The 18803-nt window shown below is 27.9% G+C and overlaps 2 protein-coding genes across 2 annotated transcripts; one reads left to right on the top strand and one right to left on the bottom strand.

Annotated features, from left to right (window-relative positions):
• The first annotated feature begins 295 nt into the window (after positions 1-295).
• On the top strand, positions 296-1140 carry LOC101499966 (dirigent protein 22-like). Its single transcript, XM_004514196.4, has one exon. It carries the CDS (start codon positions 411-413, stop codon positions 1008-1010), a length of 600 nt encoding a protein of 199 aa, XP_004514253.3. The 5' UTR covers positions 296-410; the 3' UTR covers positions 1011-1140.
• A 14099-nt stretch (positions 1141-15239) lies between these two features.
• On the bottom strand, positions 15240-16204 carry LOC101500314 (dirigent protein 22-like). Its single transcript, XM_004514197.4, has one exon. It carries the CDS (start codon positions 16114-16116, stop codon positions 15508-15510), a length of 609 nt encoding a protein of 202 aa, XP_004514254.1. The 5' UTR covers positions 16117-16204; the 3' UTR covers positions 15240-15507.
• Between the last annotated feature and the right edge of the window lie 2599 nt (positions 16205-18803).

Here is an 18803-nt window from a genome sequence, read left to right as displayed (position 1 = left end):
TTTCAAATGGAAAATGAACTCATCCAATATTACTACACAGTTACTAACATTCATGGTTGTACCAATGTTAGATCTAATTTTTTTTAGAAACATTGTTCAATGTTCTACTTACCCACCAAATAACTTGTTCAAAAATTGTTTGAACAGTTGATTAAAAAATCTATAAGAAATTGAAAAGAAGATGACATAGATGACAATTCATAAAGTGGATATATTGAACGGTTATAATTAGACTATAAGTGTAAAGTAGCTAACTATCTTTATCTATATATATATATACTTTTTCCATATATATGTTGTCTTTTTATAAACAAACCCCTCAACCACACTTCACTTCATCTTCAATTATTCTATTCTCTTCTCTGCATAACTTTAGCATCACAATTCCACTTTCCACTAACTTCACCACAATGCCTTCCCAGAAACAACTCACAATATTCTTCTTCCTTTTCCTCTCTTCTTGCCTCACCCTCACTTCAATATCATCATCACCGCAAAAAGAAGAAACTTTTGAATTTGTTCGTCCCATAGATCGCAAATTGTTAGGCCTAAACAAGAAGGAACAATTAAGTCATTTTAGATTCTACTGGCACGACATATTGAGTGGAAAAAACCCAACTTCGATCGCGGTTGTTCCGCCGACATCGAAGCTAAACTCAACATCTGCTTTTGGGTTAGTCGACATGTTCGACAACCCTTTGACTTTAGGACCTGAATTGAGTTCCAAAGTTGTTGGAAAATCTCAAGGATTCTATGCATCTGCATCACAAGATGAAGTTGGTTTGTTTATGGCTATGAATTTTGCTTTTATTGAACGACAGTATAATGGAAGTACTATTAGTATCTTGGGGAGGAATTGTGTTTTTCATAAGGTAAGAGAAATGCCTATTATTGGAGGTAGTGGAATTTTTAGATTTGCTAGAGGCTATGTTGAAGCTAAGACTCATTGGTTTGATCTCAAATCTGGGGATGCTGTTGTTGAGTACAATGTTTATGTTTTTCACTATTGATTGTTAATATTGTTGAGGAAATTAAGGTTATTTTGAGATTTGTGTTTGTATTAGCTTTTACTCTGTCTATGATATAGATTTATTAAGTTATCTATACTAATAATAAAAACCAATACACTTTTTTAGTCTAGCTTATTTTAGTTCCAATTTTACTCCATTTAGTTTTAATCACTTTTACTTATTAATTGCCGCGATTATTGATGTACATGTTTTTTTTACGCTGTAAGGTGTATATTTAATTTTTCTAGTTATATTTAATTAATTTCACTTACTTTATTAAAAATTAAAAGGAGAAATTGTGTTTAGAGATTTTTTTAAATGACATTCAAACTCCTTTAATTTTCGAAATGTACTCATTTCTTTTATACTCACTGAAAGAATTGTGAATAATATTGTTTTTCTGGCAAACTTATAATTCTATCTATTATTTAACAAAAAGACATTAAAATACACATTTTGTTTGTGATACTAAGAACATAATCATAATTTTTAAATTAAAAAATTAAAATAAAAACTTTAATTGTATCATATAGTTGGAAGTGTGACAAAATAAATTTAAATAAATTTTTTTTAGTAAATATAAGAGAGGTGAATGTTTTTTTAAAACTAGAGAGAGATCAATACAATTTCCTCAAATAAAAGTTATACAAAAATTATTATTTATGACTAACACATTAAATACAATTTCTCCAAATAAAAAAACAGACATACCATGTCGACTGAAATCTAGTAAATTTTAATAGGTTTAAATATATTTGAAGATGAAGAAATTGAGGTTGAAGATGAAGATTGTTGAGTTTTTATTAAAAAATTTGGGGATGATGATAACGATTATTGAGTTTTTATTATTTAATTGATTAATTAATTAGTTTTAAGTTTTAACTAAATGATTAAATGAGTTAATAAAATAAACTTGAATTTTAAATATTAAATATTGTTTAGTCAACAACAATTATACAGTCATCATGCGTCACTTCATTTAAAATTAGTTATATCATCTTGTTTTTACTAAAAAAATTCATAAATGACTTTTTTAAAATTTGTTAGAATTTACAAGAATATAAATAAAAAAAATTATAGGAACTAAAATTAAGATGAAGCATATTTGCAAGGACTAAAAATATATTTAAACTATTTTAATAATTTTAATAATTTGTAGATATTATAATATATTAGTTTAAGTCGATAGATAAAGATTGTGGACAACATTGACGATTGATTATACCAAATCGATTTCTTTCTTGTTTTGGGGTTTTAGTATACCTGTTAACTGTGAAGCTTGATTTTTCATGTTTGGTAAGTCATCTTTGTACCCTCTTTAATTATTTCTGGTGTATTATTAGTGGTTGGTGTTATAATTGACATACAAATTTATATTGCGCTCGTGATTTTGATTAGTGATCTCACGGCAATTAAAAGATAATAATTTTTTTAAGTTGAATTATTAAAAAGAAAGAAAATATAAAATTTTAAAATATAAATTTAATTCAGAAAAAAAATAAAATTTGTTCAAATCACACGTTTTCTAGGTCTAGGACAAAATTTATATAATAAGATTTTTCTTGTAAGTTTTTTTTTACCTACAAATCACCACTATAATTAACTGTAGAATGACACTGTAAATTTCTACAATGTGTTACGTTAATATCTCTATCTTTAAAAAACTTTGTAATATATCAAAATAATAATTATATGATGTAAACTATCATCAGTAACAGTTATATTTGAATAAATCATATTTTAAACATAGTTGTAAGTCATAAAAGATTTGATGATTTTAAAAGTTATTCTCGTCTAATACTGCATCACTCCGTAAATTAATAATATGCATATATAGATATTATTAATCATCTCATAGATAATAAATAATATGTGTTAATTGAATTGGTTAAGTTAGTATTATAGTCCTCATAAATTATATTTTTAATAAATTGTGTAGTCTTATAATCTTGAAGTCTTTTTCTAAAATAATTTTTAATTCCTCAAAATCAAATAAATATGAGTCATAAACCTCTTCATGGTTCTTTTCAATTTTTCCCCGATAAGAGAAAAGAAATTCTTGAATAAAAGATAACCATTCAATACTTACATGTTCCAATTTTGTGGTTGTGTAGCCTAGTATCTATTCCGAAATAAATAATAATGTTCCTCGTTCCCTTTAAAAATTGATTGAGCCAGGAGATTCTCCAAGAATAGACATTGGACCAAAAATGTTAAATTCCAAAATTTACGCAGCTTCTGTAAAATCGATTCGTAGACTTGATTCGAAAAACTCATAATAATTTATAATCAAATAGTAAAATTATATATATATATATATATATATATATATATATCATTAAAATAATAATTTAATATTTTTGAATAGATAAATATGTATGATAAACAAAATAAAATAGTAAAAAAACAATAAATTCATATTCAGAGATCATTAGTTGTTTCTAAAAACATCACTAAGAACATAAATTTACTTTTTAAAACTAATATATATTATAACACATACATAATTAAATTAAATATTTATTGATATTTATCAAAATTTTACATTTTAATATAAACTAATTTAAAATCTTAAACTCGTAAAATACTAGTACAATCCGAGAGTGTACTCATTTTATTAGAGTTTTCTTAAACTCAGAAGAGTTATCATAAATAGAGTTTATAAGCGAGTTGACTCATTTTTATGACCTATAATTGTAAACTCATAATAGTTTAAGAGTTAATTCGAGAGTTTAACGACCTTTCATTAGACATTCAATGTAATTTAGGTAGCATTGTATTTTACTTGCATTCTATGTTGTCTTTCTAGGCGCATTTCGACGATTTGCTTAATCTAGCGACTAAAGGTAATGTGACGAGTTTTTGTGAAGCTTGGTGTTGTATTTCCACATTGACTATATAAAGACAAGTTTTTTGTGAAGCCTAGTTTTGTATTTCCACATTGACTATATAAAAGTGTTGAATGTGGTACTTAAGTCATATGTTTTTCCATCTAATGATTAGAATTTTGAGTTAGTGTAACACCTCAAGCTATTTATCTAGAAAATAACTTAAAATGTAGACAAATTATTAATATCACATGTGGTTCAATGCATGTCCTAGCTTAAAGTCTAACGACAAGATTAGTCTACATCAACGTCTTAGAAGTACAAGCCCAAAAAACTAGAACAACTACATTCAAAGTTCTAGTACAATCCAAAAACCAACATCCAAGCTCCAAGCTTCTATGTTAAGAGTTTTTATCTTAAAAACTAATAAACAACGTGGGATGAAATAACATCTCAGTGGAATCCCAAAGAATAAAACCTAAATAAAATCAACATTCTAATGCAAGTATATTTATCCGCTAATCATCTTTCTTTACAAATTATTTTTAATTACACATTTTATATGTAACCTTAGTTCTAACTAATTGTCTAAGTCGTCAAGTGTGAGTAACCTAATGACTTAAACCTTATACCATCAAAGACGCCTTAATGACTACAAAAGGATTCTTCAATGTCATGACTCATTAGTAACATATTTTAGTAAGATTGGACATAATTAGGCCCGTAAATAGTGTCCTACTTACTCTCACTTACATAACTTTTCATATATAGAAGGATAATCCATCTAGCTAAGATGGATCATATGATTATCACCCTAAACATACTTCTATTTATGTATAAATGTGTTTATGTGTATACAAGTATAATAACTTTTTCAATCACACAAGTCATTTGAGTAAACATTCAACAAAGAGCACGTATTCATTATCTATTGAAATCATAATAATCATTCATATCAGGTGACAATGTATATAATGTTAATCATCAATCAATAAAAATATATTTATCATATACGAGGACATTATAGAAATAGAAATACACATCAAACGAGGTCAAAAGCATCAAGTCTAACAGTTGTGGGCTCCTCTTCTAGCACTGGGCGCCCCTAGAACAATCATGTTAGTGCTAGGTGCGCAAAACAAGAGCTAGGTACCAGCTCCTTGACTTGATGAACGCCAAGCGCCCCTGTGCAGCTCTAGGCGCCTTGTCTAACTTGACAACACACATTTCTCTGATTTTGATAGAAAAATGCATTTCGAAGAGACTTTAACTTACTACCTTGCATCATTTTAAAGGAAAAAAGAAAAACATTATCCTAGATTTATATCAAATTTACAACTTTTATTTAACATAGATGCTTCACAAGATCAATTCAAAGTTAACTAATTCTTTTCTATATGTTATTTTAATAACTCAAGGGTGTACATCATCAAGACATAAAGAAAACACAACAACATTAACACTGAAACAAAACATTGTATCATCTAAGGGACATCAAGGGGTAGAACAATCATAACATGAGTAATCTCGTGAACTTAACACAACAATTTCAACAAGAACCCCAAAAATACCTACATACATGACACATTTTAAAAAAATTCATTGAAAACTCTTAAAAGAACCACAAAAAAGCATTCTCATTTCAATCCTTAATCTTCAAAATATCCCACTTACAGAAATTTACTACCTCGCTAATGCGTGCAATGGAAAAGGGAAAGACAATCAATTTTTGATGTTCTTTTCTAGAAAATGGAAGGAGATTGAGAAGATGGAGAATAATCTCTTCTTCATTTGATTCTTCTACTCCTTCATATTTTCCCTTCTTCTTCTTTTTCTCTTTTGCTCTAGTAAAATTTATTCTCCTTCTTCTCTCATGCTTTCACTTTCTCTCTAAGTCATTTTTCTTTTCTTCCTTAAATTCTAATTAGTTATGTATAAGAGTGTGAATGTGTGTGTTGGTGTGTGCAATGTGTATATCTAATAAGAGGTGGAGAGGTCATGATAATTCACTCTATTGTCCCTATTTAAATGTAGTAATCCCCATGCATCCTATCTCCAATCTTGGTCTACTTATAGACGAGTTCACTTACTAATTAAACTTGACTTCTTTCTCTTCTAACCTCTCTTAACTTAACCTAAAACTAGACACAATATGTAAGACTATGCTTTTCACAAATTATTATTTGATATTAATAAGTAAAATCGTAAAATAAATACTATAAATTATTTAAGGTAAAGAGGTATGTTACAATTAGGCTATTCTTATGAGTTTAAATCTTAACAATCAGTGTTTTTATTGAAAATCTTTCACAAAAGCGAATACTGATAGGTGAGTGAAACTGCTAAAAATGAAAGGGACTATCTTCGGATGAGTGTTGTCAAAGTGACAAATCATTTAATTGTTAATTGTTATAATTAATTAGTCATGGTATCAAGTTGGAGTTAATAAAATTATTTATGTTTATGTGAGTATATCTACACTATTAAAGATTGGAGCTTACACTCTAAGCTAAAAAAATTTGCACTCAAGAGTCAAACGAACAATGAAAAGATAAAATGAGAGAAAGTGTGATGTTGAATTTGAATCTTGGTCATTAGTTGGAAATTAAACTAGGGACATAAATTAAAGTACATATATCACAACAAGAAAAAATTTAATAAAGCAGCCACAAAGGAGACATTTGTGGCGGCCTTAGGCAGCCACAAATAACGTGGTCACAAACATTTGTGGCGGTCAAAACTGCCACAAAATTTGAAATTTTCGTTGCCATTTGTAAAGGCAAAGGCCACCACAAAGTTCTCCTTTTGTGAGAGCTTAGGCCGCCACAAATGCCTCATTTTGTGAAGGCTTAGGCCGCCACAAATGTCTTCCTTTGATCAATATAAATTTAAAATATAATATTACAATTTAACTAAAATTTAAATTAAATTTAAAATATAATATTTAAATTAAATATATTATATTATAATAAACTAATATCAATATAAATTTAAAATATAATATTTAAATTTAAAATATAATATTTAAATTTAAATTAAAATTAAATTAAAATTAAATTAAAATTTAAAAATTAAAATAACTATTATATATAAAAATATAATATTAATATTAATTAAAGTAATTACTACCAAACCAAATAAAACATTCCAAAATTAATAAATCATGTCTTACAAACCAAAAATTAAACACACCATAATTAAATAGGACAAGATATAATGTATTCGTACAAACCAAAAATAAAATTATGAAAATATTCAAGTACATCAATCATCATAATAATTTCTCTGATCAATCGCTCCACTCCCTCCATTATTATTTGTTGGAATGTTACCCGACGACAGAAGTCCCTCAAAAGTATTATTAATTTGTGTTGGAGGAGACATCATGGTTTGAAATTGGATTTCATCTTCAACTACACCACCACTAGTCGAAGGAGGAGCCATAGCCGGTTGAGGTTGATTTAAATCTGGTCTGATCAAGCCAGCTGTTGGCATAGTTGGTCGGTATGGAGTTTGATCTGGTTGAGGTTGAGGAAGTTGATGTGAAGATGACGGAACATACTGATAATTATGAAAATATTGTTGTTGCTGAAACATTGACTATTGTTGTTGTTGGAAGGCAGAGTTCGGAGGATCCTGTTGCTGTTGGAAATTTAGAGGCGGTTGCTGCTGTTGGGAGTATTGAGAGTAATTTTGTTGCTGCTGGAATAGTAGTTGTTGATTCAAGTACTGAGGCCGAGGCGAAAACTGTTGATGAAATACAAGAAGAAATGAAAATTGTTGCTATTGAAACTATTGTTGCTCTTGAAACTTTTGTTTCCATTCCTCATTTAGTTTATCAATTGTTGCTTGTATCAGCTGGTGTGTCTTTTCTTCTTGCTCATTTGCCCATTGTTCCTTTAACTGGTCAAGATTATCTACATCCAGGAAAGTTCTTATCGTACATCCATGTACGGTCTATATCCATATATGTGTGTATATATATATATGTTTATTCTGAAAATTAAATAAATATATAAATTATGTGTATATATATATATCGATGTTTTATATATTAATTGCTTTATTTTTCAAAAGCATTATATATAAATTTTGACATACTTTATATGTCAATTAGGGGAGCATTTGCAAATAATATAATAAATTTTTAACAAGACTATAATTATATAAACCGAAATAAAATTTTAAATGATGTTTAATGAAATTTTTCATAAAATAACTCCTTATATATAAACAAAAATATAGACTGTTAAAGTATATAAATTTTTTATACGAACTCAACTACAACTCTTTTTAATAACTAACAACAAATATTAATATCATCAATTTTAATAATATTTAAAAAAAAAAAATAGTTATACTAAAATCAATAAATTTTACATGTGTTTCAAATTTTTATTTATCATATATTATGTAAAACAACATAATTTCTATTTTTTTTAAATAATTCTATAATAACACATATTTTACTAATCTATATTTGAAAAATAATATAAACATATTTATAATATCACATATTTTACTAATCTATATTTAAAATGTATAAAATACTAACTTGATGTCGGGTAGTGTCTGACTTGAAGCTTTCACAGAGTTGAGAACTCTTCGAAGTAAACACAATATCACCACTGTCAAAATAAAAATTCAATAATATTAATTAAATAATAACTTCAAATCAAAAATAAAATAAAAAAACTAAATATATAATATAAACTTACCAAAATTCAAGATAGTAGAGAAAAAGATTAGAGAAATAAATTTTGTAGAGAGAAGGTGGAGAGAAAATTTAGAAAGAAGGTTTAGAGAGAAGGTAGAATTGAAAAATGATAACAGTAGTAGAGTGATATTTATAGAAAATGATTGATCATTTGTGGAGGCCAAAGCAACCACAAAATCCAACGGTACAATGGGAATTTGTGGGAGCTTTAACGGTCAAAAATTAAGGCTTTTGTGGTGGCCTGAGCGGCCACAAAGTGCAACGGAACTATGAGAATTTGTGGCGGCCTTTGCAGCCACAAAGTGCAACGGATCAATGCTTTTGTGGCGGCGTGGACGACCACAAATGGCTTGTCTTTGTGGCGGCCTTTACCCTCACAAATGGTTGATTTTGTGGCTGAAAAAGCCCTCACAAAGGGCTCCAATTTCAGCTGGATTTTGTGGCGGTTTAAACCCTCACAAAATGACATCGTTGTAATTTTGTGAGGGTTTAGGCGGCCACAAAATCCAGCTAAAATTTTAGTTTTTGGTTTTTTTAGCCACAGATAAAAACCAATTTAAATTTTTGTATTTATGAAGGCTTTTTCAGTCACTAAGTTGTGAGGGTTTTTTCAGTTAAAAAAATATTTGTAAAGTTGGCCACAAATGAGAGAATTTCTTGTGGTGTATTGTAGCTTGTATAAGAGTTGAGTTTCAATTGTTTTACTACAAAGAGTTGAAATGATTTATAACCGAACTTTCCTATGATTGTATTAATTAATTGTTTATGTGTTAACCTATTTGGGAAAACCTCTATTCCATTCTCCACACCTTTTCTTACCTCAGCTTACTGTTTACATATATATCTTACGGCATGTATCACCTAAACTCTTATTTGATATTGATACGGTAGTTGCATTGTGACTTATGAGAGAGAGAGAGAGACATTTTTTTCTTCTTATTGGTAACATAGGAGGCATGTTTCAAGCATGGGCTTAGACATTTTCAACTCTCGAGAATTTCTACTAAATATTGACTTTGGTGTTTAAGATCGTAAGATTATACTAATTAGTCATTCTCATTATCAATATTTTCAAACTTTTGAAAATGATTTAAACATCTTGACAAAAATCTCATATTGCTCAATATGATAAAGAAGAGATCAAAATGATAAACTCAAATTTAATGTAATTTTTAATAATTATTAAGAGTCATTTTTAGAGCAATTATATGCTTTTATATAAATTTTAATTTAATTTACTATTTATTATGCAGAAAAAATGAAAAAGATTATAAGTAACAATATAATGTGTATAAACATATATTATATATTATTATGAATAGGAATTGGAGGGCGAAGATTTGAAAAGACAAAAATAAAGGTTTGTTCCATATTTAAAAGAGGAAATTTGAATTGAAAGAAAATTTGTTTCATAAATATAGCAATTTGCTTGATATCAATTTAGTGATAAAAGAGAAATTGGAGAAGGAAAGATGAACGGACACCACAATAATTAAAGAGATTTTAAGAAGACTTGAAGTTGGAGTAAAATGTCTTAATTAAAGGAATTATAACACACTAATAATAATATGCAATTTAACTCATTTATCTCTTCGTTCTGATTTCTTTATCACTTGTATTAAGTATTCAAAAGAATTCAAGTGAGGGGAGTGTGTATGGGCGTGTGAGAGAGGGAGGAAAAAGAGACTTACGGTGATTTTCCCCTATTGACTCTAATATATTGTAAAATCAATATTCTATTCTTAACTAGGGCTACATGTGGATTGGGCTTGGAATATCTTTTAGAATTTATAAACAATTCATAAATCTAAATCTTTTAATTCATTATTTAACTCAACCATGTAATAAATATTTTCAACCTAAACTTTAATAAAATACTCTACTTATAGATTTTGATATATTTATAACATTATTAAAATAATATAAGTATTTATTTTAAATAGTAAAATTTAAGAATAATAATAATTCATTTATAGAAAATTGGGACGTTATAATATTGGAACTAGGGATAGCAACATATCTCACACTCGAACTCACTCCTCTAGTAATATTATGATAATTTTCAAATTTTATATATATGCGCATATAAATATACTTAATATTTTGTTAATTATTAAAAATTATAATCTCATCTTTATAAAAATATTTTTTTAATTTTATTATTGTCTAATAATAATTATTTTATTATATTAATTAAAATATATATGATTTTTAAATTTATAATTTTATATATATAAATGAACATGGGTGTGGACGGAGAACCCAAACCCCATCACTGATAGGGATGAGAGCCTAAATTTCACACCAGCTTAAAAATAGGAGCGGGTATGGGTTTTATCCGATTGGTTGAAAGCAGAGGTGGAGGAGGCAAAATCCGCCCTCGCTTCCATCCCGTTGTCATGCCTAGTTGGAACATGGGGAAGATTAGTGTGTGAATCAAAAAAAATTAGAGTTCCATGTGGAATAGATTACACACAATTCAAGTGATGGGGGAGGACGCATATCAATTGAAAACAACACATGTTGTCGTTGCTGCTCATTCGGCTCGACACAATATGGGCTACATTTGGGTGGAGTACTAATTTTTTAGAAATCAAAATTAAAATATTTTTAAAAACATCAAATACAGTCTACATTAAATATCTATCAAGCATTCCATACACATCAACATGTGTTCAAAACATGTATGTGTGTGTCTGACCCATGTTTTTCGTCGTTCACACTCCAGAACATTCTGAAAGCTTATATAAAGTTAAGCTCTTAACTAACTAGAACATTTTGGAAAGCTTATATAAAATTAAGGTTGTAGAAAGAAACAATGATGGTGAAGTGTCATATGTGTCCAAATATTTAAAGATAATGGATAGAAAAATCACCCAACTCAGACTAGTTTAGTCTTCACAAGCGTGAGATTTTCACTATGTGCTTCAGAACTAAAAAGTTCTTCTTCACACTTTTTCTCTTGATCAATCATAATTTTCACCTTTCAACCTATAAAAGGACTTTTGCAGTCACCTTTTAAACCGTGAAAGGATTTTCACAGCCACCTTTCAACCTAGAAAATATTTTTACAATCACCTTCCAATTTAGAAATGATTTTTACAAGCACGCTCAATATAACATAAAAAAATAGACTTGAGTCAATTACAATGTGTATAATAAAAGGATTTGGGATCTAATGATTCTAAACTCTTTGTTTGAGATTAAATGAAAGTACGTAAAACTCAATAAGTATGATCCAAAGATATAGTGAAGAAAGTTGGAGTTTGCTTGAAGAGTTTTTGACTTGCACTTAGTTAACAAGTGAATATTGATTGTATGTCAAATTCTTGTATTTGTCTTCTGATTGGTCTTCCTTTTATAGATGAAGATATGCTTGAAAACTGAGTAAAATTGAATATAGTCGTTAGACACATTTGCTAAGTGTTAGATTTGATTTAAACATATTAAACACATGTTAATATTATTGTCCAGAACATTCTTTACCAACCCAGAACATTCTTACATTTGAGTCTGAAGGAAAACATGAACAAGTGTGAGAATGAGCTGTCAAAAGTCAGTTGGTAGTATGTTTGATCAAAAGCATGCATAGATTTATGCAGAACAGTGCTAGTATAATACACTTGTGTCTTTTTGTCCTTGCAAACAACTTATCAATTTGCTGAATGCGAACTGTTTTAACCATATGAGCCTTCAATTTGAGTCATTTAATTTTTCATTTAACCCTTCACCACCGTTATATGCAAAATTGACATTCTTAACTTACAAGTTGGACTTCTCAAACAAATCAGTATTGATTGTCTTTAATAAATGACAACCAATATTCAAACATGTTTGGAAAAGGCGAATGTTCTCTTGTCTTGCAAGAAATTTCTATAATTTTCAATTAAGTATATTTGAAATTTACTTAAATAAATTTTGGTACTTTTAAATATAACAACTTTTGTTTTTATTCTCTCTAAAAATTTCCTTCGAATAATGGTTCTCCAAAATATTTTTATTATCAAAATTAGTCATCGCTATTAATTTGACTTGACGGACGTGATGTATCATTGCTTCATAACACTTTAATTGATTGAATATTTTTACATTTATAGTTATTATTTTTTTATTTTAAACAAAAAAAAAACACAAGAAATCTAAATTTTAGTTATTATTGTTATGTTATTATCAGTATATCACATATCCATCTTTCTCCAAGTTAAGTCACAAATCAGAAATCTTCTTTTTTCCAAGTTATTGAAAACCCTAAGTCTCAAATTATTTCTCCCTCTCTCACGCGATCAATGAACCAATAAGGCATATTGTTCAAAAATGTTTTTTTTTAATTAAATAAATTAAAATAATTTAATTATAGTTTTGATCCTTCAATATTTATCATTTTATGGAATTTGTCGTTTTATTTTAAAATTTGATAGTTTTGTTCTCTCATTTGAATTTTTTAATCTAAAAAATAGCGATGTGATATTCTTTAAATAACGTGACATATGATACAATAATATAGAATTATTAACATCAATGGATTACAAGAAAATTCTTTAAAAATTTAACTTTCAACTTCAAATTTTTTTCAGTTTTATAATTAATTAATGATGTATAAATAATTAACATATCGAGATAGTTTTATATCATGAAATCATATGTTACAACATTTAAAATATGTTAAATTTTTTATTTTTTAATTTAATAATAGAAGAAATAGATCAAAATTATCTAAATCGATTAAAATAATAATTATAGATGTAAAAAAGTATCTGGCAATGATTTGTCAGCGTTGTCATATAAAAAATTTAAGAGTACTAAAAATAAAGTTTATAAATTTGAAGAGATTACAAACTTATTTATTTAATCCTTAGATATTTAATCCGCAAAGTCGCGAGCTTAAAAATCACGTTATGTACACACAACCGCATGCGCAGAAACTGTTCCATGTTTTGTCTGCAACGTGCGTGACCAAACAAACAACTTATAATTGTTTCTTTTCTTTGAAGTCTTCTAATTTAGTAGTAGTACCTTCTTAAGTTTCTTTTACAAGAAGAAAAAAATACAACATATTTTCTAATAAAATAGTTAATAAAAATTGAATTATCTAAATTGTCATACATAACAATTTTAAAAAAATTAATAAAAGGTTTAGTCTATGTAAATTTTTTTGTTTAGATTTAATCCCCGCAAAATAAGAGACAATCAATATATATATATATATAAAAGAGGTAATAAACCGTCATGACACATGAGTTTATAAATACACATTAATACATTATCTTTTATGACATATTAAAAATTAAAATGTTTTATATTACTAATTAATAAATTTATTATTGATCATTTAATAACTAGTGTTATAATTTTATAAAGAAAATATAAATAGAATTTAAAAGGGGGTTTTTGAAAAACTTGACATGCTTTTAATGTTGATTTAATATTAGAGACCAAAGTCGATTGTCTCTGATTTTATGAAGACTAAATCCAAACAAAAAAAACTTACTTGACTAAAATAAAAAAATAGTATATTTGTAGAGACCAAATATATATTTTAAATTAATAAAATAATATATATTGTAAAAATAATAACATTTAATGTAGTAGAGTTAATTAATTTTTATTTACATTTAAAATATAAAAAAAATAGATTTTTATTGGTTATATTCAACATTGAACAACTATGTACCGTATTGTGTTTAATTACGAAATTTAAATTGATTTTTATTAGAAAAAATAAAAATTAAGACCATACCAAAAGTCCTCTTGCAAATTACATTCCAAAAGCAACCACAAAGACTTGAGTGTCATTAATTTCAACAATTGCAGAACAGGTTGGCCACCACACAAAGACTTGAGTGTATGATCATATGCCACCAAGGAAGGAAGGAAAGAAAAGTGTTACTACGATTACGAGTGAGTCCAATGGAATAATATGATGAAACCAACTCAACAACTTCCTCCACCAAATTTAGGATATTATCACACACAAAAATATCACATAATAGAACACATAATATCGTAAGTCATATAAAGGCAATATTGTTTTAAATGTCATCCATACATTTATGTTATTGATGCTATTTTTAGGGATTCAAGTAGTGTGATTGACGGTTGTTTATCAAATTATTTGGGTTTTGCTACATTGTTTTATGTTGAACTTTCTATTGTTATGTATGCTATTAAGATCACTCACTCTTTAAGTTGGTTGCGCCATTAGATAGAGTGTGACTTTTTTTGTTCGGCGTTCAATATTTCATTAATTTCAAATCATGTGTCGTGAAAGTTGAAGACTAGATAGTTGAATTGCACATGCCTTACAAGACAAATGCAGTTATACACCGAACATGTGTGCTGACAAGCTTGTTAATGTTGATTTTCACCCTCATTGTTTTACTTGGTTAAAATTAATTACTGCAGTCGACATAACCTCCTCTTTTTCATTTTTATGAATTTTTCCCTTAGGTTGCTGATGAGATTTCTATTTTGCACTACACTTTTTCTTTTCACCTAAGTTTTATTTATTTGAGTTTTTCAAATATTTTTTTAATAAAAAAGTGTTTACTTTATTTTATATTTTTTATTTAATAAATTTATTAAAGCATTTCAAATGATAAATAGCAATTTTGAAATCCAACACAGTTGAAATGTAACGAGACGTCCTTGCACTTAATTCATAAAATCGATAATGAATTCAAACAATTGCCATACTGAGATTTGAGTCATCTAATTTCTTTCAAAATTGTAGAGTATAATGATTACAAATTTATTAAAAGAACCAAAACATAGTAAAAACTAACACAAACCCAAATCCTAAAATAAAACATAACATAAATAACCTCTTAACAATTATTAATGTCATCTAAATCAAATCAGTTTGTAAGTGCTCAATGAAACTAAACTCTTTTCTTCTCTGACTTAAACTTGTGACACAATTACCTAATTTTAAAAAAAATTTATAAGAAAAAAATCAATAATGAAAAACATAAACATTGTACTGAACACAAGCATCCCCTGATTTATAATCAAACCAATAAGTATGAGCTTGAACATAGCCTCTAGCAAATCTAAAAAGTCCACTTCCACCAATAACAGGCATCTCCCTAACATTATGAAAAGCAGGATTCCTCCCCATAATACTAATAGTGCTTCCATTATACTTTCCTTCAATAAAAGCAAAATTCATAGCCATAAACAAACCAAGTTCATCTTTTGATGTAGATGCATAGAACCCTTGAGCTTTTCCAACAAGTTTGGAACTCAATTGGGGTCCCAAAGTTAAAGGGTTGTCAATCATGTTGACTAAACCAAAAGCAGTTGATGTGTTTAGCTTCAATGTTGGTGGATTAATTGTAATTGTTGTGGGGTTTTTTCCACTCAAAATGTCATGCCAATAGAATTTGAAATGGCTTAGCTTTTCTTTCTTGTTTAGGCCTAACAATTTTCGATCTATAGGACGAACAAATTCAAAAGTGTCTTCTTTTTGGGGTGATGATGATGATGTTGAAGTGAGGGTGAGGCAAGAGATGATAAGGAAGAAGAACATGATGAAGAAAAGGAAAGAATTTTGGGAAGGCATTGTGGTGGGTTTAGTGGGATTGTGATGCTACCAACTCTTGAGAAAGTAAAGTAGTGGAGAGATGAGAATAATTAAGGGTATGGAGTTTGTTTATAAAGACAATAAATATGAATTATATTATATATAACGAGGAAAGTGAACCAAAAAGGACTAATGATGTGAACCGTAGAATGGAGAGAAAAATAAGATATTATAAAAGTAAATCATAAGTTAATCTCCCATTTGTTACAAAAAAACAAACAAAAGTTAATGTCTCATTTTGTGAAATGTTAATAACGGAAATAAATCAGTTAAAAGAGTTTTGGATGATTTATTATTCGTCTGAAATAAAAATAAAAATGATTCTAATGCAATCTTATTTTTTTTCATTTTTTTTAGTATTTATTGAATCAAGTTTACACTTAAATGTAAAATCTTCTTTTGGCTCTTTTTCTTTATATTTTTTTTAACGACATATCATGCATAACTCTTTGATCATTAGCTTGGACTTCTAATTGAGGATCTAATCATGAATTTTTATTTTTATTTAGAAACAAGAACAATCATGTTTTTTTTTTGTAAGTGATGAATCTAGAGTCTACACATCAATGTAAAATTTTTATTTGCATTTTTAATATCAATTTGGCTAAAAAAAAAGAATTTCTCACCAAATATTGTCGGTGTCCTTGAAAAATCTTCAACAAATGCTTTGATAGCATATATTCTTGAGTTTAATGATGAGACTAATTTGAATAGTGCACTTGACTCAATCTTTTTTATATTTGACAACGGTTGGTGATGTTGAAACAAGGTTGATAGCAAAGTATTGAAGAAGTATTTGATTTTGATAAAGTTTGTTGACAACCACGTTACCTTTTATGCCATCATTTGATGAGTTTTTTTATTTTAATTTATTTTATTTTATTATCATCATCACTAAAAGATAAATCAATTAAACTTATATAAAAAATTTCGCAAGAAATTTTTTAGAAAGAAAATAGCAGAATAATTAGCTTTTTGATACCATATTACAATTATTAATTTAAGTCATTGATAAAAGATAAATGGAGAAAAATAAATTAAATGAGAGAATGAATTACACCAATGGCTGTTAAAAATCCCACAATAGATGAGATAAGATATGACAAAGTGTTTATAAATGGTGGATAATATTCACTCTACAAGCCGGTTTTGTGAAATTATGTTAAACTCAACCCGTATTTAAAGATGGTAACACTTAGGAAATAAAAAATTTATAAGTTGGTTGATAATTTGGGACAAATGTAAAATTAAATATGGATAATTCAATAAGATTAAAACAATTAGGAGTTCAAATCACATTCTTTTCGCCATGTTATTAATTTTGTAATGCAACAAAGTCGTAACACTTAGGAAACTTTTTGGAACAAATGTAAAATTAAATAGGAATAACTCAATACAATTAAAACAATAAGAAATTCAAATCACTTTCTTTTCGCATGCTATTAATTTTATAATGCAACAAAGTCGTAACACTTAGAAAACAAAAAGTTTATAAGTTGGTTGATAATTTGGGACAAATGTAAAATTAAATAGGGATAATTCAATAAGATTAAAACAATTAAGAATTCAAATAATCTTACTTTCACCATGTAGTAATTGATTTTTTTTATAACAACGAACCTCAATTTCCTTAGGTGACCAGCTTGTTATTCACAACATATATGAACGTTAACTTACTCGACACGTGTTAAAATTTTATATTCATATATTTTGGTTCCGATTATTATAGCATATTTCCAATAATAAAATAATACATAAGTTCAATTCTATGGTTGCTAGTCACATAAAAGCATTAAGAACAAAAATATATGAAAAATCAAATACGTTGTAATTGCATAAATAGCATATGAAACCAGAACTACATGGATTTAAGAAGGTTTGGTCTATCTTATTCCACCATAGTATGAAATCTTCTTCCAACTACTTGAAGGTTATAGGGAAGAGCGCACTTATAGTCTTTGCCCTGATGAAAAGACATCCCATTAAATTGGGATACAGTATCTCTAACATTAGTGTCAAGTTGACAAACAACGATAAAACGATTTTGGGGCATGCTTCAATCATTCACATGTCGTGTTTGGTACAAGAGGTTGAGAGTGATCCTAATGATGGCATTAACTATCACTTTCTCAAGTGGAAGAGAAGGAGAATCATATCAAGAGATTTCTTCAACCGAATCTTCTATAATGTCGAATGTGAAACAATCCCCTTCATCATTAGGATAGCACATAGCTTAGACACATGAAATGCCACTTTCTCTTCTTGAAACTTTAACACAAGTTTACCTTGTTCAACATCAATTAAAGCTCTATCGGTTGCTAAGAATGTTCTTCCAAGTATGAGTGACACATCTTTCTCTACGTCAAGGAAAACAAAATAAATTGGAAAGAAACAACTATCCATTCACACAAACACATCCTCCATAATACAATAAGCACGCTTGATAGACCTGTCAGCAAGCTATAAGGATATCTTGGTGGGTTTACACTCGCCTCTTTCTAGCTTCCACATCGTTGATAAACGCATTAGATTTATGCTGGCACCTAAATCACAAAGAGCTTTTTCAATAGTTAGTTTACTAATAGTACAAGAAATAGTAAAACTACTTAGATCTTTTAACTTTGGGAAAATTTTTCTCTAAATGATAGCATTGCACTCCTAATGCA

The sequence above is a fragment of the Cicer arietinum genome, chromosome 6 (assembly GCF_000331145.2).
Source record: "Cicer arietinum cultivar CDC Frontier isolate Library 1 chromosome 6, Cicar.CDCFrontier_v2.0, whole genome shotgun sequence".
Lineage (NCBI taxonomy): Eukaryota > Viridiplantae > Streptophyta > Magnoliopsida > Fabales > Fabaceae > Cicer > Cicer arietinum.
Note: the sequence above shows the minus strand (reverse complement) of the source record. Positions and strands in the feature narration are given on the sequence as shown.

Bases quoted from the DNA above. Each gene is read 5' to 3' on its own strand.
- LOC101499966 (XM_004514196.4), top strand. From the start codon at position 411: ATGCCTTCCCAGAAACAACTCACAATATTCTTCTTCCTTTTCCTCTCT.
- LOC101500314 (XM_004514197.4), bottom strand. From the start codon at position 16,116: ATGCCTTCCCAAAATTCTTTCCTTTTCTTCATCATGTTCTTCTTCCTT.